Source organism: Moschus berezovskii, chromosome 27, assembly GCF_049115385.1.
Source record: "Moschus berezovskii isolate FMDL1 chromosome 27, NW_MosBer_1.0, whole genome shotgun sequence".
In the NCBI taxonomy this organism is placed as follows: domain Eukaryota; kingdom Metazoa; phylum Chordata; class Mammalia; order Artiodactyla; family Moschidae; genus Moschus; species Moschus berezovskii.
Window position 1 is genome coordinate 27,703,194 of NC_142486.1, and position 14,688 is coordinate 27,717,881.

The 14,688-nt window shown below is 46.3% G+C and overlaps 1 protein-coding gene across 1 annotated transcript in view; it reads right to left on the reverse strand.

The window, feature by feature from the left end:
* The window catches only part of LOC129545406 (BOS complex subunit NOMO1), a 55,733-nt gene that overhangs the window by 36,146 nt on the left and 4,899 nt on the right, over positions 1-14,688 (reverse strand). Inside the window, exons 3-11 of the mRNA XM_055409560.2 lie at positions 14,423-14,468; positions 11,095-11,195; positions 10,078-10,184; positions 7,673-7,745; positions 5,714-5,866; positions 4,035-4,172; positions 3,615-3,704; positions 903-1,008; positions 594-744 (exon numbers count right to left, since the gene is read on the reverse strand). Of these exons, the coding sequence (XP_055265535.2) occupies positions 594-744; positions 903-1,008; positions 3,615-3,704; positions 4,035-4,172; positions 5,714-5,866; positions 7,673-7,745; positions 10,078-10,184; positions 11,095-11,195; positions 14,423-14,468 (965 nt within the window). The remainder of the gene's footprint in view (positions 1-593; positions 745-902; positions 1,009-3,614; positions 3,705-4,034; positions 4,173-5,713; positions 5,867-7,672; positions 7,746-10,077; positions 10,185-11,094; positions 11,196-14,422; positions 14,469-14,688) is intronic.

Sequence of the window (14,688 nt, forward strand, 5' to 3'; positions counted from 1 at the left end):
TGCAGGCAGATTCTTTACCAACTGAGCCACCAAGTAAATTTTAAGTGAGCGCCTATTGCCAAGGAAAAGATGGCAGCCTCCCCCGACCTCCGCTCTCTAGGGAACATGCAGATAAGAAAGACCCAGACTCTACTCCAAGGCCGGGGTTCTCTGCACTAAACATTGTCACTGTGTAATGAAACTACAGGAATTCAACCGTGCCATGTCCCCTCACAACTCACGCTAAGCACAACAAAACAGGAAGAATTGTGACCATGACCTGAAGCATCTTACAACCAACATTCTCAACCAACTACACTACCTTCCAATTAAGACAAGGAAGGCCCCACAGATGTGAAGTCAGGCACAACAGATCCTCTTCTATCGTAAACCCACTTTAATTTTGAAGCAAGATGATTTTCGGGAAGCGGCCAACGCTAAGTACCTTCAGTTTATAACATTTAGCTCTGATCTTTCTAAAGAAGCCAGCTGAGTCTCCACAGGTGTCGGAGACTGGATGAAACTCCGTGGCAGAAACACACGGTCAGATCGAAGGTGTTCTGTTCTCTGCTGACTGCCAAAGTAAGCCCTGGGGCCCTCCACGATCCCCTTACCCCGTGGCGATGATGTCAGCCAGCTGAGGTGTGTTGGGTGCGATTTTGATCGTGACGGTTTCAAAGTACAGGTGCTCCTTCTGGGCGTGGATGGTGTACGTCCCGGTGGTTATGTTCTCCAGGCGGAACGAGCCATCAGCTTTTGTTCTGACTGTGGAACAAAAACATGCTGACAAAGGATGAACCGAAAACAGCTGCATGTCCCCCATCTACACGGGGATACCGAAAGCTGGCTTGTTTTCACAGAGTCGTTAAGATTTTGTTTCCTTTCCATTTCCCTCTGTAGCAAAACCCAGCGTGTCTGCCCACCTTTGATCTGGCTGTTCAGGGTGACCACCGCATCCGGGACACCTTCGCCTTCCGGTCCATTCAAGACCCTCCCGGTGACAGAGAATCCCATGACGTGGAACAGCGGCTGAAGATGAGGAACAGGGAGAAGCTGTCGTGTACCTGAGCTGAGGAAGCCCCCCTCAGGCCCCTCAGGCCACCGCTCAGCACGCTGCCTCACGCTGGCTCCTCCTGGTCCCCCGTGACAGCCCGGCTCCCTCCCGACTCACCCACCAGCAACCCCTTCCCACATCTGTCTCCCTCCTTAGATTCCCAAATACAGCTATTTGTCAAATAACTGAATGAAAAAGGTCGAGAGACGGGATTCCCCAGAGACCACTGAGGCAGACCTGTGCGAGCACCCCTCTGTGCCGTCTCCCCTCCAGACGCTATTTCCAGGGGGCCAGGCCACCCCGCAGTCTCCCAGCCTAGACCCAGGATCACCGTGCACCCCGCTGCCCACCCGGCAGCATCACAGTCCTGTGGATTCCACCTCTGCAAGGTCTCTCAGGCCCTTCTGGTTTCCCCACACTGGAATTCAAGTCCTAGGTCCGCCTACACCCCCTCACTCAGCCCCTACTGCTGCGCATCCCCTCACCCCACGTTCTCAGTTCGGTTTATGTGTCTGCACCCTCCCTGCCTGTGAGGGCCAGCACCCGGCCCTCTGCAGTTGCTGCGCTCCAGCCACCCTGATCTGGGGTTCCCATGGGCCTTCACCATGTGGGGCTTTCATACCAGCTGCTCCCTCAGCCTGGATCTCCTCCCACACCTGGAGAAGATGGGAGACAGGCCACCCCATCTCATCCTTCAGATTCTGCTCAAACCGTCACCACCTCCAAGACCCCTCCCTGACTACTCTCCCTCGGGAGCCCGTGCCTCTTGCCCCAGCCACGCACTGACAATCACACTAATCTACTTTAGAGGCTTCAGCAAAAACCTTCCCAATAGTCAGTAACTTTCCAATGTCCTTGTTTGATTTCTTCCTAGTTTGTCTACCTCCCACTAGAACGTGAGCTCCATGAAAACAGGGACCTCTTCTGTCTAAGTCACCTGGTACACAGTAGGTACTCAACAAATGACTCCTGAATGAATGGATGGAATGCATGCATGTGATGGTATTTGAGAGCTTTAAGAAAATGGCTTCCTCTTTAGTCACAGATAGCTCTTTGTCTAAAAAGACGTGCTTAACCCACTTATTAAATCATCTATTCACTCAACAATCATCTTTATTAGGCACCTGCCATGTACCTGGCACTAAACCACGTGTTAGAAATACAGTAAAAGAACAAGACTCAACGGTCCTACATTATTTAGCTTATAGATTGCTTCCTGAAATTCCACTCATGTCTGTTTAAAACTTTGGTTTGCAATCGGAAAATGTGTTTCCCCACTCACCTGCCCCCGTCCTTCTTGGCAAGTCCCTTGAAGCACCAAGGGCTTGACCTTTACCCTCCCATCCCCCCTCCAGGGCACAGCAGAACAGTCAAATGCTTTAGTGGATCTTAAAAGGCAGATCAGAATCCCGCTGAGCATGTGACCTAAAAGCTAGCTTTCACCCGGTTAAGCTACTTCAATGTAGTCCTTTCTAATATAAAAGAAAATGATTAAAATCTAATTTTTTCAATAACTAACACTAGGCGGTCCACTTATAAAAGGCTGCTGCTTTCTTCGGGGATTTGACCGAGCACATTTTCTACAGTAACCGTTTTCTACCTCTGTAATTAAAGAGAGGAATGTGACGACAAACACGCTCACCATCTGTTTCAGGTCTACGGAGTCAGGCCACCTCTCACCCTACCCATCACCTCACCTGTCACCCCATATGGCCAGGCTCTGTCAGTTCACCTGGTCTCCTGCCACAGCCTCCAGGCTGGCCCCTCGCTTCCACCTTGCCCCCTGCAGACTCTGCTCAACATGGCAGGCAGGGGGGCACACCTGCTGCTGCTCAGAACCTTTCAGTGGTGCCAACTGTCACCCAGAAAGCCCGGCAGGGCCTGCACGACCTGCCCCATCACCGCTCTGACCCCCCGCCCCCTTCCTCCCTCCCTCCATTCCAGCCACCCTGGCCTCTGGGGGTTCCCCACACCTCCTAGCCACACTCACGCTTCAGGACTCTTGCACTGCCATGCCCCTGTCTTACACACTCTTCCCACAGATCTAAGTACACTTCACTGCCTCTTCCCCTTCAGGCTGTTACTCAAAAGTCACCTCCCCATAACCTTGGAGACCTCAACCCCCACTTGACCTTGAAACTGTATAATTTCCTTTCTTCTTTGTTTCTAAAGAACACATGACCTTCTCATATACTTTCTGATTTACTTATTTATAAATGTATTGTCTCTTTCTGCCATCAGAACATGAATTACACAAGAATAGGAATTTCTGCCTTTCAATTACTCCAATAAGCCCATCACTAGAATAGTACCTGAAATACATGTCACTGACACTCAGTGAACATATCTCATTGAATGAAGTAGATAAAACTAGGGCTCCAATTCACTAAGATACAGATAATATGTGAGCGATGTGAGGGATTCCGTGGATCCCAGAATAAAGTGGAAGAAAGTGTAAGATTCTGTTTTTTCCAACATCACTTTTAGATAAATATTAATTGTTTTTCAACACGTTTGCAACACCTGTGCCCAGGAATGGGCACTCCAATACCTGTCCCTCCAGAAGGCAGGGAGGTCTTACCTCAATTTTCAGGCTGTCGTGTTCCACAGTAAAATCAAGTCTGGAAGGAGCAACATCAAAGGTAATCCTCTCTCCTCTATAGAACGGAATCTGGAAGGAAGAGTCTGTTAATTACTAAGAGCCAGGACCATGATTCAACCATCAATACTAACACTCAAAGCCAGCAGCCCACAAATAACCAGGGGTTCAAAGTGGGCAAACAGACACTATTAATCATAACGGTTTCACATCTAAAAGAGGAAAGACTTACGCTTTCTGCAGCTGTTACTGAGGAGACAGAGTCTCACCTTAAGTTACTGCTAAATAAAAGGCTTGTGGAACTGCAGGCCAACCATTCGGTCCTTTGCTATCCCAAGGGCATGGATACCTCCTGTCGGAAGACTCCCAAACATAAACAGAACGGAAGGCAGCTTTGCTCACCACAGTATAGCCCCCGCTCGGCAGGGAATAGAAGGAGAAGGAGCCATCTTCTTTGGAGACCGCGTGGCACAGGTACTCCAGACTCTCGTCCTGGGGCTGGAACCCGGGCACCGGGGAGAGGTTGCAGCCCAGGACATCCTATGTCAGCAGAAAAAGGCCAAAATGACTTCCTTTTCCATTTCCACATTCTGATTATTATCAAATAGCCACCTTTCAAAAAACTTGCATAAGTTTTATTTCACAAAATGTTTCTGAAAACTACGATGCAGTAGAGAACAGAGCACAATGTAGAAATCTTTACGTACAAGTTTGCAAAGTTAAGGGTTTCCCAGGGGGCTCAGATGGTAAAGAATCTGAGTGTAAGGCAGGAGATCCAGGTTCGATCCCTGGGTCGGGAAGATCCCCTGGGGAAGTGGCAATCCACTCCAGTATTCTTACCTGGAGAATCCCATGGAAAGAGAAGCCTAGTGGGCTGCAGTCCACGCAGTTGTAAAGACTTGGACATGACTGAGTGACTAACACTTCAATTTTCACTTGCAAAGTTAAAATGGTACAGCCTTCTTAGAAAAAAAATCACCTGACTGTCCTCCCCTACCATGGATCACCATAGTCCAGGTGAGAAACCATACTGGCCCAAGTTCACACAGCTGCTCAGAGGCAGAGCTGGGATCTGTCTGAAGCTGGGTCTGTTTGATTTCAAAGCCTGGGCACTTTCCACTGAATTACACTGCCTCCCAGAGCAGACATTCAATTTATTGTGAGTCAAAAGAGAAACACAAGGTTCTTAGGTGGTGAGACGATCCATCAACTTTGACCTGCATTTTTTTATTTAATTGAAGTACAGTTGGTTTACAATGTTGAATTATGTCCTGCTATATAGCAAAGTGATTCAGATATACATATATACATTCTTTTTCAGATTCTTCTCCATTACAGCTTACTGTCGTTCAGTCACTATGACATGTCTGACTTTTTGTGACCCCACAGACTGCAGCACGCCAGGCTTCTCTATCCTTCACTATCTCCCGGAGTTTGTGCAAACTCATGTCCATTGAGTCAGTGATGCCATCCAACCATCTCATCCTCTATGATCCCCGCTTCTCCTGCTTTCAACCTTTCCCAGCATCAGGGTCTTTTCCAGTAAATTGGCTCTTCGCATCAGGGGGCCAAAGTACTGGAGCTTCAACTTCAGCATCAGTCCTTCCAGTGAATATTCAAGGTTTATTTCCTTTAGGACTGACTGGTTTGATCTCCTTGCAGTCCATAGGACTTTCAAGTCTTTTCCAGCACCACAATTAAAACAGTTTATTACAAGATACTGAATATAGTTCCCCATGCTATCCCCTGGAGGAGGAAATGGCAACCCACTCCAGTAGTCTTGCCTGAAAAACCCCACAGACAGGGGAGCCTGGTGGGCTTCAGTCCATGGACTCACAGAGTCAGACGTTACATATGCACCTTTGTGCTATACAGTAGGATCTTGTTTATTTTATATTCAGTAGTGTGTATATGTTAATGTCAAGCTCCTAATTTATCCCTCCCCCACCCAGCTTTCCCCTTGGGTAACCCTAAGTTTGCTTTCCATGTCTGTGACTGACCTGAATTTCTTAGTCTCTGATCTCCCATCCCCACCAATCCTTGCCCACAATCTCTCTTGCTCTTCACTCCTCTTTGCTTACCTCTTTAGTCACTGAAGAAGAAAAGAGAAGAAACTTCACCCCTTTCATGGGTTCCCCATCGCTGCGGACAGAGCCAGACACGTTGTAGCCAGCCACTATGAGGGGACCCGCGGCGTTGGCGTTGGAGTTGGTCACTCGCACAGTGGTGCTCGCCTACAAAAGAAGATTTTAACTTCCAAAAGAACAGATGGTCACAAAGCGTTAACAACAGGAGGACATGCTTCTGCTAAAATGTTAAGTCGGAGAAAAGCAACAAATGAAATGGTATAAAATTGCATATGAATGTGTGGCATGATCACAACTATTTTTAATGGGCAAGATGAAGTGCAGGGAAAGGCGGCAAAATGGAAACGATGATGGTGGCATTCTATTTCTTTTATACTTTTCCACCTTCCAATTTTTCCACTTCCACTCCTTTATGTTCTTCTGTATGTTCCAATTTTTTTAATGAACATTTTTTTCTATGTTGAATGGTATCCATCCATGTATTTTTAATCTCTTCGTTACAGTGCAATTCACACAGGAACAGTTGTTTTCCCAAACACACCATGCATCCAGCACCCAGACACGGAACAGAACCAGCACTCAGACACAGAACAGACACTGGGTCCTCACAAGCCCCCTCCTGCTCCCTTCCTGATACTGCTCCCCCAAAGGGCAACCATTTTCCTGACTTTTAATAGCCTGCTTTACTTTAAAACACAACTTTACATGAAAAAACTCAAATTCCTTATGCATACAACTAACGAACACCGCCAATCTTAAAACGTATTCTATTTATAATGTGTAAGCTACTGAGTTTTAAGTGAAACATTTTTAAATGTTGACCAGAAGAGAAAAATCCTAAGAACCAGACCATAAACAGGATACAGACACATCGAGGTGTGAAATTATATCATCACTTATAAATGCATAAAACTCAGAGTAAAAACTGAAATACTGATGCTTCTTTAGCAAGAATGAAACACAGCCTCAAAACCAATATAAAAACTAACCTTTTGAAATGTCCTTTAGGTCTTATTTCAAACTGTTTTTTCAGTTATTTACAGAACCACATTTAGTGGGTGTCTTCTTTTTTTCAATCTTTTACCATAAACTATTTCAGTCAAACAAAAAGATACAGGGATCTATACCAAAGAAGACCTATATAAGCTCCAACCAGCTAAAGAATAAAAGAGAAGAAATACAATTCTAGACCCTGCAGACCTGCACACCCCTTCCTCCCTCCCTCTCCAGACATCAGTACCATAATGAAAACACTGTTTGCCATTCCCATTTGCAGCATCTCTATAGTTTTTCCACATATGAATGTATCCAGAAGTGGTTATGATCACAAGTGTTTCTAACCACTATATAAATGGTATCATATTTCCTCGTCCTTCAGTAACTTGCCTTTTCCCTTCAATATTATGCTTTCAAGTACAGTCAAATTGATACGCGTGGCTCTGGTTCATTCATTATTGCTTATACACAGAATTCTATTGTGTGGTGAAACCACAATCCACTCTCCTCTGCATGCACATATAGGCTGTTCACAATATTCTGCTATTACAAACAAAGCTGCAATAAACATTCTTACATATTCTCCTTGGGCACAAGAACAAGAATTCAGAATAAGTACTGCTGTTACAGACAGAAAAAAGAACAATAAAATAATCTCATCAGGTCCCTCTGGTGTTGATTTAGCTTAAAATACGTATAAGTTAATAACAAACCAACTTCACAGCAGGAAGACAATGTCGTTACCTAAAACAGAAGCCAACATAAGCAACATCTGCTACAGTGCAGGAGTTTTCCTGTATAAACACCTCCAAACTAATCAGCAGCATCATTGTTTTTTCCATGAACTTCTAGAAAAAACAAAAATAATTTCATATCTGGAATTGAAAACCACTCCATTTGTCCCCAAACCAGCACACTGTTGGCATGGCCATCGACAAGACGGAAATAAATGCTCACCTCTTTCAATGGCCAGGTTGGATGAGTTGCAAGGATTTCATAATCTCCAGGAAGAACTTTAAAAAATGCAAACCTAAGAAATAAAAAATACCACTTCACTTTCTTCCAGCAACCTGAATATTTCTAATTTAGGACTCCTCTTCCAAGCACAAGAAAATGATGCATGAGTTACCACAAACTTGCCCTGAGCCAGTTAAAGGAGCAGAAATGAAATTCAATCCTTTGCTGTTCAAATCCTCATCACATAGCACTTACTGGGCACTGGCTGTGTGCAAGGAGAGCAGCTCGTGTGCTGAAGAGAAGGAAGGCTGATGTTTTCTTTAACCCCCAGGGATGTCTAGTCTAAATACCAGCCCCTATGGTTCAGCACCGGTCAGACACAGATCATTCAAGTGTGTGCCGACAGACAGGCATGAAGAGGTGAGGAGGGGGGAAGTGTCTAAATGAACAGAAGTGGGAAGGGAGGAAAGTTGTGTGAAGAATGGGGTACAGGGACTTTTCTGGCAGTCCAGAGGTTAAGACACCACACTTCCACTGCAGGTGGCATGGGTTCAACCCCTGGTTAGGGAAGGAAGATCCCACACGCCACATGGTGAGAACAAGAAAATAATATTTAAAAAAAAAAAAGCCACAACCAAATAACTAATGGAACTCATTAACAAATTAAAGGAGAAAATTGAAAAAACACAATTGGCGGACAGGCCCGCTGAGCTGCGACAGACACTGACACAAGATGATACTAAGCGTCACGGCACAGGTGATAATGAACTTGACTCCAACCCCAGAGAGTTTAAGATCTGTTATCAGCAACAAACAGAAGCCACTCTGGGCTCTTGAGCAAAGCAACTGTGATGAAACCAGAAGCCGACAAAGACTGCTCTCGCAGCTGTGAACAAACTAAGACCAGAGTGAGATGAGTTGAGGCTGGAAACGCTGCCTCCAGGATTCTGACACATTTAGCCCTTCAGATGTGCAAAAGCACCAGACCACAAGCGGGCTGATTCCAGGGACAGGAATGCCAAAATTTCAATTCAGTTCCTTCTTCTGCGGTGGTATTTTATCACATCAGATGTCGCCTGTAATAACCGCGCAGGGCCAGGAAACCGCCGGCTACAGCGGCGTTGACACTGCCACTGGATTTCGGTCCGGGCAAGATTCTGCCTCGAGCTCGTGCTCACAGCACCCCAGGTCTGCATGTGACTCTCTGTGTAGCAGGCGCACAGCAAAGGGGTTCAGAAAGCTCAAGGCCCTTTCCCCAGCAAGGCCAGCAGCAAATCACTGAGACCAGAGAAAATCAAAGTCCTACGCTCCCTTCTACAGATCAGGGGAGGGGGCTGGAAAGGCAACAAGGTATTTTGCAAAACTGAAATATAATTCTAACAATTATCAGTTAAAAATTGGATGATATACTGACAGGCTCATTATAAATTTCTATTTTGCATTGTAGTCAGATTTGTGTACTGAAGCAGTCAATGGTGATTTGTATGCTTTCAAAATGATCAGCTAGAACTATTCAGAATTAATCTTGGCACATCTATTAACATTTACAATGCAACAATATAAATCCATTACATAAATCTTTAAATTTGACTCAACAAGGTTAATTAAATAGTCATCAGTTCCAACTACAAAATGATTGCAATGTAATAGTGATAAAATGATTTTTAAAAATTGTAATTGAGCTAATCTGTATTGAGCTAAAAGTTATTAAGTGCATATTCTATGCCAGACAGTTTGAAACAATAATATCATAATTTAATCTTCTCAATAACCTTAGGTTTTAGGTTCCATGATTATCTTCATTCATAAATGAAGAAACCAAAGCATAGAGGTCTTAAGTAACTTGTCCTGGGGCAGACAGCTAGCAAATGGGAGAAACAGGATTCAAACCCAGGCCGATGGACTCCAGAGCCAGTGCCACGCCACGCCACGCCATGTTCAGTCGTGTTCAAATCTTTTGTCACCTCATGGACTAGAGCCCACCAGGCTCCTCTGCCCATGGAATTTTCCAGGCAAAAATACTGAAGTGGGCTGCCATTTCCTATTCCAGGGGATCTTCCGGAACCAGGGATCAAATCCACATCTCCTGCATTAGCAGGTAGGTTCTTTACCACTGAGCCACCTGGGAACCAGAGCCAGTCCCAGCCAATAAATGAAGCCCTAGTCCTGCAGAGGGTGCTTTATTTATCTCACTTTTAATCATCTCATCACCGCTAGATATGGGTCAAAAGACTTCCACTTTACAGGTAAGGAACTTGAGGCCCGATGGTATATGAACCTGTCTGAAGGTAAGAGGCTGAATCAGGGTCTGAACCCAGGTCTCCCTCAGTCCAGAGCTCCACCCTCAGCATCAGGGTCCAGCTCGAGCTGCAGGGCAGGGCAGGGCAGCACAAGCGTTAACTCACTTTCCGCCGGGCTGTGTGACCGTGGACTGGATCCTCGCTTCGGTGCCCGTGTTTCGCAACGACACCTGAACTCCCGCGGGACCCAGGGGCTGCCCTTTGCTGAGAACCTGCCGTGGAGAACAAGGAGGAGGTTAGGAGCCGCCCAGCGGCCATGTCCCCCCCTCAGCAGCACTGTCCAGCCTGCGCCTGCTGCCCACGACCTTCTCTGGGTCAGGATTCCTTGGAAAAGATGGTAGAGATCGTGGCTGCCCTTCCTGGAGAAGCAGCGGCACACGGAGAAGGAACAGCAACAGTAAAATGTCACTCCATTTCATTGACTCTATTGCGTGCTTGGCTGCTCCGTCATGTCCAATTCTTTGTGATCCCCTGGACAGAGAATGCCAGGCTCCTCTGTCCATATAATTTTCCAGGCAAGAATATTGGACTGGGTTGCCATTTTTCTCTCCAGGGGATCCTCCTGATCCAGGGATTGAACCCATGTCTCCTGCGTTAGCAGGTGGATTCTTTTACCTCTGAGAAGGACTTTTACCACCTGAGAATGACTCTAAAGCATCATCAATTAAAGATGCACGGCTGAACCACAGAGAAATAATAAATACCCAGGGTCGCCATCTCCAACAAGAAACCCACAGATAAAGCCAGGACCAAAGGTCCTCCCTCTCAGGGTAAAGGAAAAGGAGAATAAACCCACCATGAAGGTAAGGTAGGCAATAAACAGGTGCATCTCAGCCGTGGCGCTGCAGGCCGGGATGGGGAGACTGGCCCCTGAGACCCTATCTCTCTAAAAGGCCATCCTGCTGTCTGTACTTGGACAAAGCAGTGACCAGCAACCTAGACCCAGCCCCTAAGAACACCCGCCACATTTTACATACAGTTTCATCAAGCTCCCAGGCCCTCCTGAAGCTTATCTGTTCATCCCTCATAGCCTCAAAGCCCCCAGTTTCAAAATTCTCGCTTTTTTTAAAGGTACAAGGAGACTGAGTCTATATCACAGAGCAAACGTGACAAACGCCAGACCTTTCCATTCACGGAGAAGCCTGTGAACACGAAGTTGATGTCCCCGCCCTTCGTGCAGATGTCGCTGACACCATCCACGTACAGCTCCACGGTGGTCGGCTCTGCACAATGACAGGGGGGTGGGAGGTAGGGGACAGGGGACAGGATACGAGAGCAAGCTGAGTTCTGGGACAGGATAAACTGTCACGTAAAACATACTGCACTGCTTAACTTTCACTGTACTCATTTCTGAGCCACTCACGTGGCTGGAAATCCAAAGGGAGGAGGAGGGAGAAGTCTCCCTCCTCCACCCCAGAGGGAACCAGGGTTAAGAGTATAAGACACGTTTGTAACAGTCTCGCGGCTGACTTGTATCTCAGAGTCCCATGGAAAATCTAGTGAATGCCAGAAACTTTTATGTACTGAACGCCCACCAGAGACCAGGCACTGAGCTAGGTGCACTCAACCCTGACAACTGTCTCAGAGGCAGGCAGGAACACTGCAGCTGACTGGGCGGTAAACTGAGGCACAGAAAGGTTAAGGATTCTCCTAAGATCACAGAGCTCCTGAGGGACAGCGCCCACTCTCAACCCCGAAAGTCTGGCTCCAGATCTGTCTCCTGATCGAGGACATGAGTTCAGCCACATTAGACCAAGACCATAAACTCCAGTATCCGTAGTAAACAGGTGGACTGGAAGTCAGCAGAGGCCAAGTGCGGACTGAGGCAAACGGAGAAAAGGGGACAGCTTCCACCCACCACTGCCGCATGACCGGCTGCTGCCCGAGCTCCCAAGTTCTCATGAAAAACTGAAAATCTGGGTCTTATCTGCTGTGTCCTGATTTCTCAGTATCAGCAACCAATTCAAGGAGATTAAAAATAACTGAAGAGTTCATCATAATATGGGTTAAAGTTGAGTTTTTAAAAAGTTCGGAAGAATGTGAAGTGATAGAGAAAAAAATGGACAAATCGAGAGAATTTCAGGGGAATTCCCTGGCGGTCCAGTGGCTAGGACTCTGCGCTCCCACTGCCAAGGTCCCAGGTTCAATCCCTAGTCAGGGAAGGAAGATTCCACACGTTGTGCGGTGTGGCCAAAAAAAAAAAAGAGATAATTTTTTTTAAAGAGAACTTCAGGTAAAATAAAGAATTACACACACACAGGGGAAGATGCCAGTGAAACATGGATAAAATCTTTATCAGGCACCTCACAAAAGAGAATATCCAAATGGCCAGTACACACGTGAAAAAGTGTTCAATCTCATGGACCATCAGGAAATGCAAATTGAGACCACAATAAGTGGCTGAAACCGCTCCACCATCAGGACGGCTAAGATAAAAGAGACAGACAGCCAATGTTGGTGAGGATGTGGAGGACTGAACTCTTACACACGCTGCTAGAGCAAAGCTCTGCAACATCTACTCTGGCGGTCCAGAAATCTCTACTAGGGCTGGATTACATGTAAAAAGTCTATTGCCCAGCAATTCCACCCCTGGTGTATATTAATACTCAACAGGAACACAAACACATGTGCACCACAAGATTCACAGGAGTAACAAGGACGTTCACAGGAACACTGTTCTCAGTGGCCAAAATCGAGACACGACCCAACTGCCCACCAACAGCAGAAGGGGTAAATCACTTTCTGTCATAGCAATCGAAAGAACTAATATAGTAACACCAGTAAGGCTGAATCCTGTGAACATCGAGAAGGAAACCAGGCACAAAACTACCTGGGATGATTCCATTTACATGGAGTTCAACACAGGTACAATAATCTATCATTTTAGGTCAGGCAGGGCGGCTCGTAGCGCCTGGGGTGAAGCACTTCTGGGAGCTGGTCAGGTTCTGTCTCCTCACCTAGGTGGTGGTTATGTGTGTTCATTTTGTTGAACTTCATCGCCTGATACCGCTGTGATGAGAATTTCTGAAACCAAGAGAATCGGCTTCTATCCCTGGGTTGCAAAGATCCCCTGGAGGAGAGCATGGCAGCCCACTCCAGTATTCTTGGGTGCAGAATCCCATGGACAGAGGAACCTGGTAGGCTACAGCCCACAGGGTCGCACAGAGTCAGACATGACTGAAGCGACTTAGCACGCATACACACACGCATGCTGTGGTTCAATTAACAAGCTTATCAAAAGAAAAAGAACTGACAAGAAGGGAGAGGATTCAAACAAAACCCTCCCACAGGCCTCCAACCTGCGACCTCTCTGGCCAGGGCTTGGCTCTGACTCCCCTCCAGTTTCTGGACCCCAGCAGTCAGGCAGCCCCGGCTGTGACCTGAGAAAGAACTTTGTCACCCAGATGTGTGTCGCTGCCTCTGTGACCACAGGGACTCAATTCCTCCTCCCCTAACTCACAGGCAGGCCTGGTAGGAACAACTGGGCCCTTTCTCCCCTCAAGCTACAGAACTGGGATCACACACCCACCTCTACCGAAATATCCAGGCTCTGCTCTCCAAAAGTTTGAGCTACACCACAGCAGAACCCTTTCTTCTGATCAACCCCACTTTCGCTCCTCCAACCATGCTAAAAGACACTCACCTCAGGGAAGTTTGCAGCTTTTCTGTGTGCAGAAAGACTGCTTTTAAGAGTCGGACACAACTGACCATGTATGCACACATTTTAAGAGTTGTGTCCAACTCTTTGCGACCCCATGGACTGCAGCCCACCAGGCTCCTCAATCCATGGGATTCCCCAGGCAAGAATACCAGAGCAGATTGCCATTTCCTCCTCCAAAGGATCTTCCTGACCCAGGGATCAAACCTGTGTCTCTTGTCTCCTGCACTGGCAGGTGGAGTCTTTACCAATGAGCCATCTGGGAGCCTGATGGATGCTGACCCAGTGGAAATAACTCGTCCAAAGTTGTCACAGAGCTGGTAAGGCCTCAAAGTTGCTAGAGCTTCTGATTTCTTAAGTAGATCTGAATTTTTGTGTCAAATTTCACAATGTTTAGTATTACCATTAATTCACTAAAAAAAGTTTATTAAAAAAACACTGAGGGGGCTAAGAAAGAAGCCATCCTGGGCCAGAAATCAAGTCCCCACTCCTGACTCCTATAGTCAACAAGTTCTTCTGGCACTTAATGAATGAAGTTGCAAAAATGGAGTTTCCTGTAATGTACAAGAAAAGATGCCTATTTCAAGAAACAAGACAGAAAACCTTAGGATAGGTCTAAAGTAAATCACAATCTACTCTAAAGTAACAGGAATGGAGGAGTTTAAAAAAACAACGCTCTTGCACACTAGAAATGAATCCTTCATATTTTAACAATCTCTGCACTCCATCAATTTAATATTCAGCATACAGCCTAATCCTTTACAAAGTATACCTGGTTATTTGTTAACTTACCAAAACTCCACCCTAGAGGAGGCTCAATCTTCAGAATGAAATCTCCCTATGAGGGAAAAAAAAAAAATCAGTGCAGAATAAGAACTGACGACCCTTCAACTTTTAACTTAGTTTAGTACAATCATGTAATGTAGAATTTTCACACCTGGAATGGAATTCCAAGAGTAAACTTTGCGCTCATAAATGGGAATGGGCTTTTGACTCCCTACCAGTGTGGCAAGTTCAACCCCAGAAACGCCTCCTTAATCTAGCAAAGAGTTGGAGAC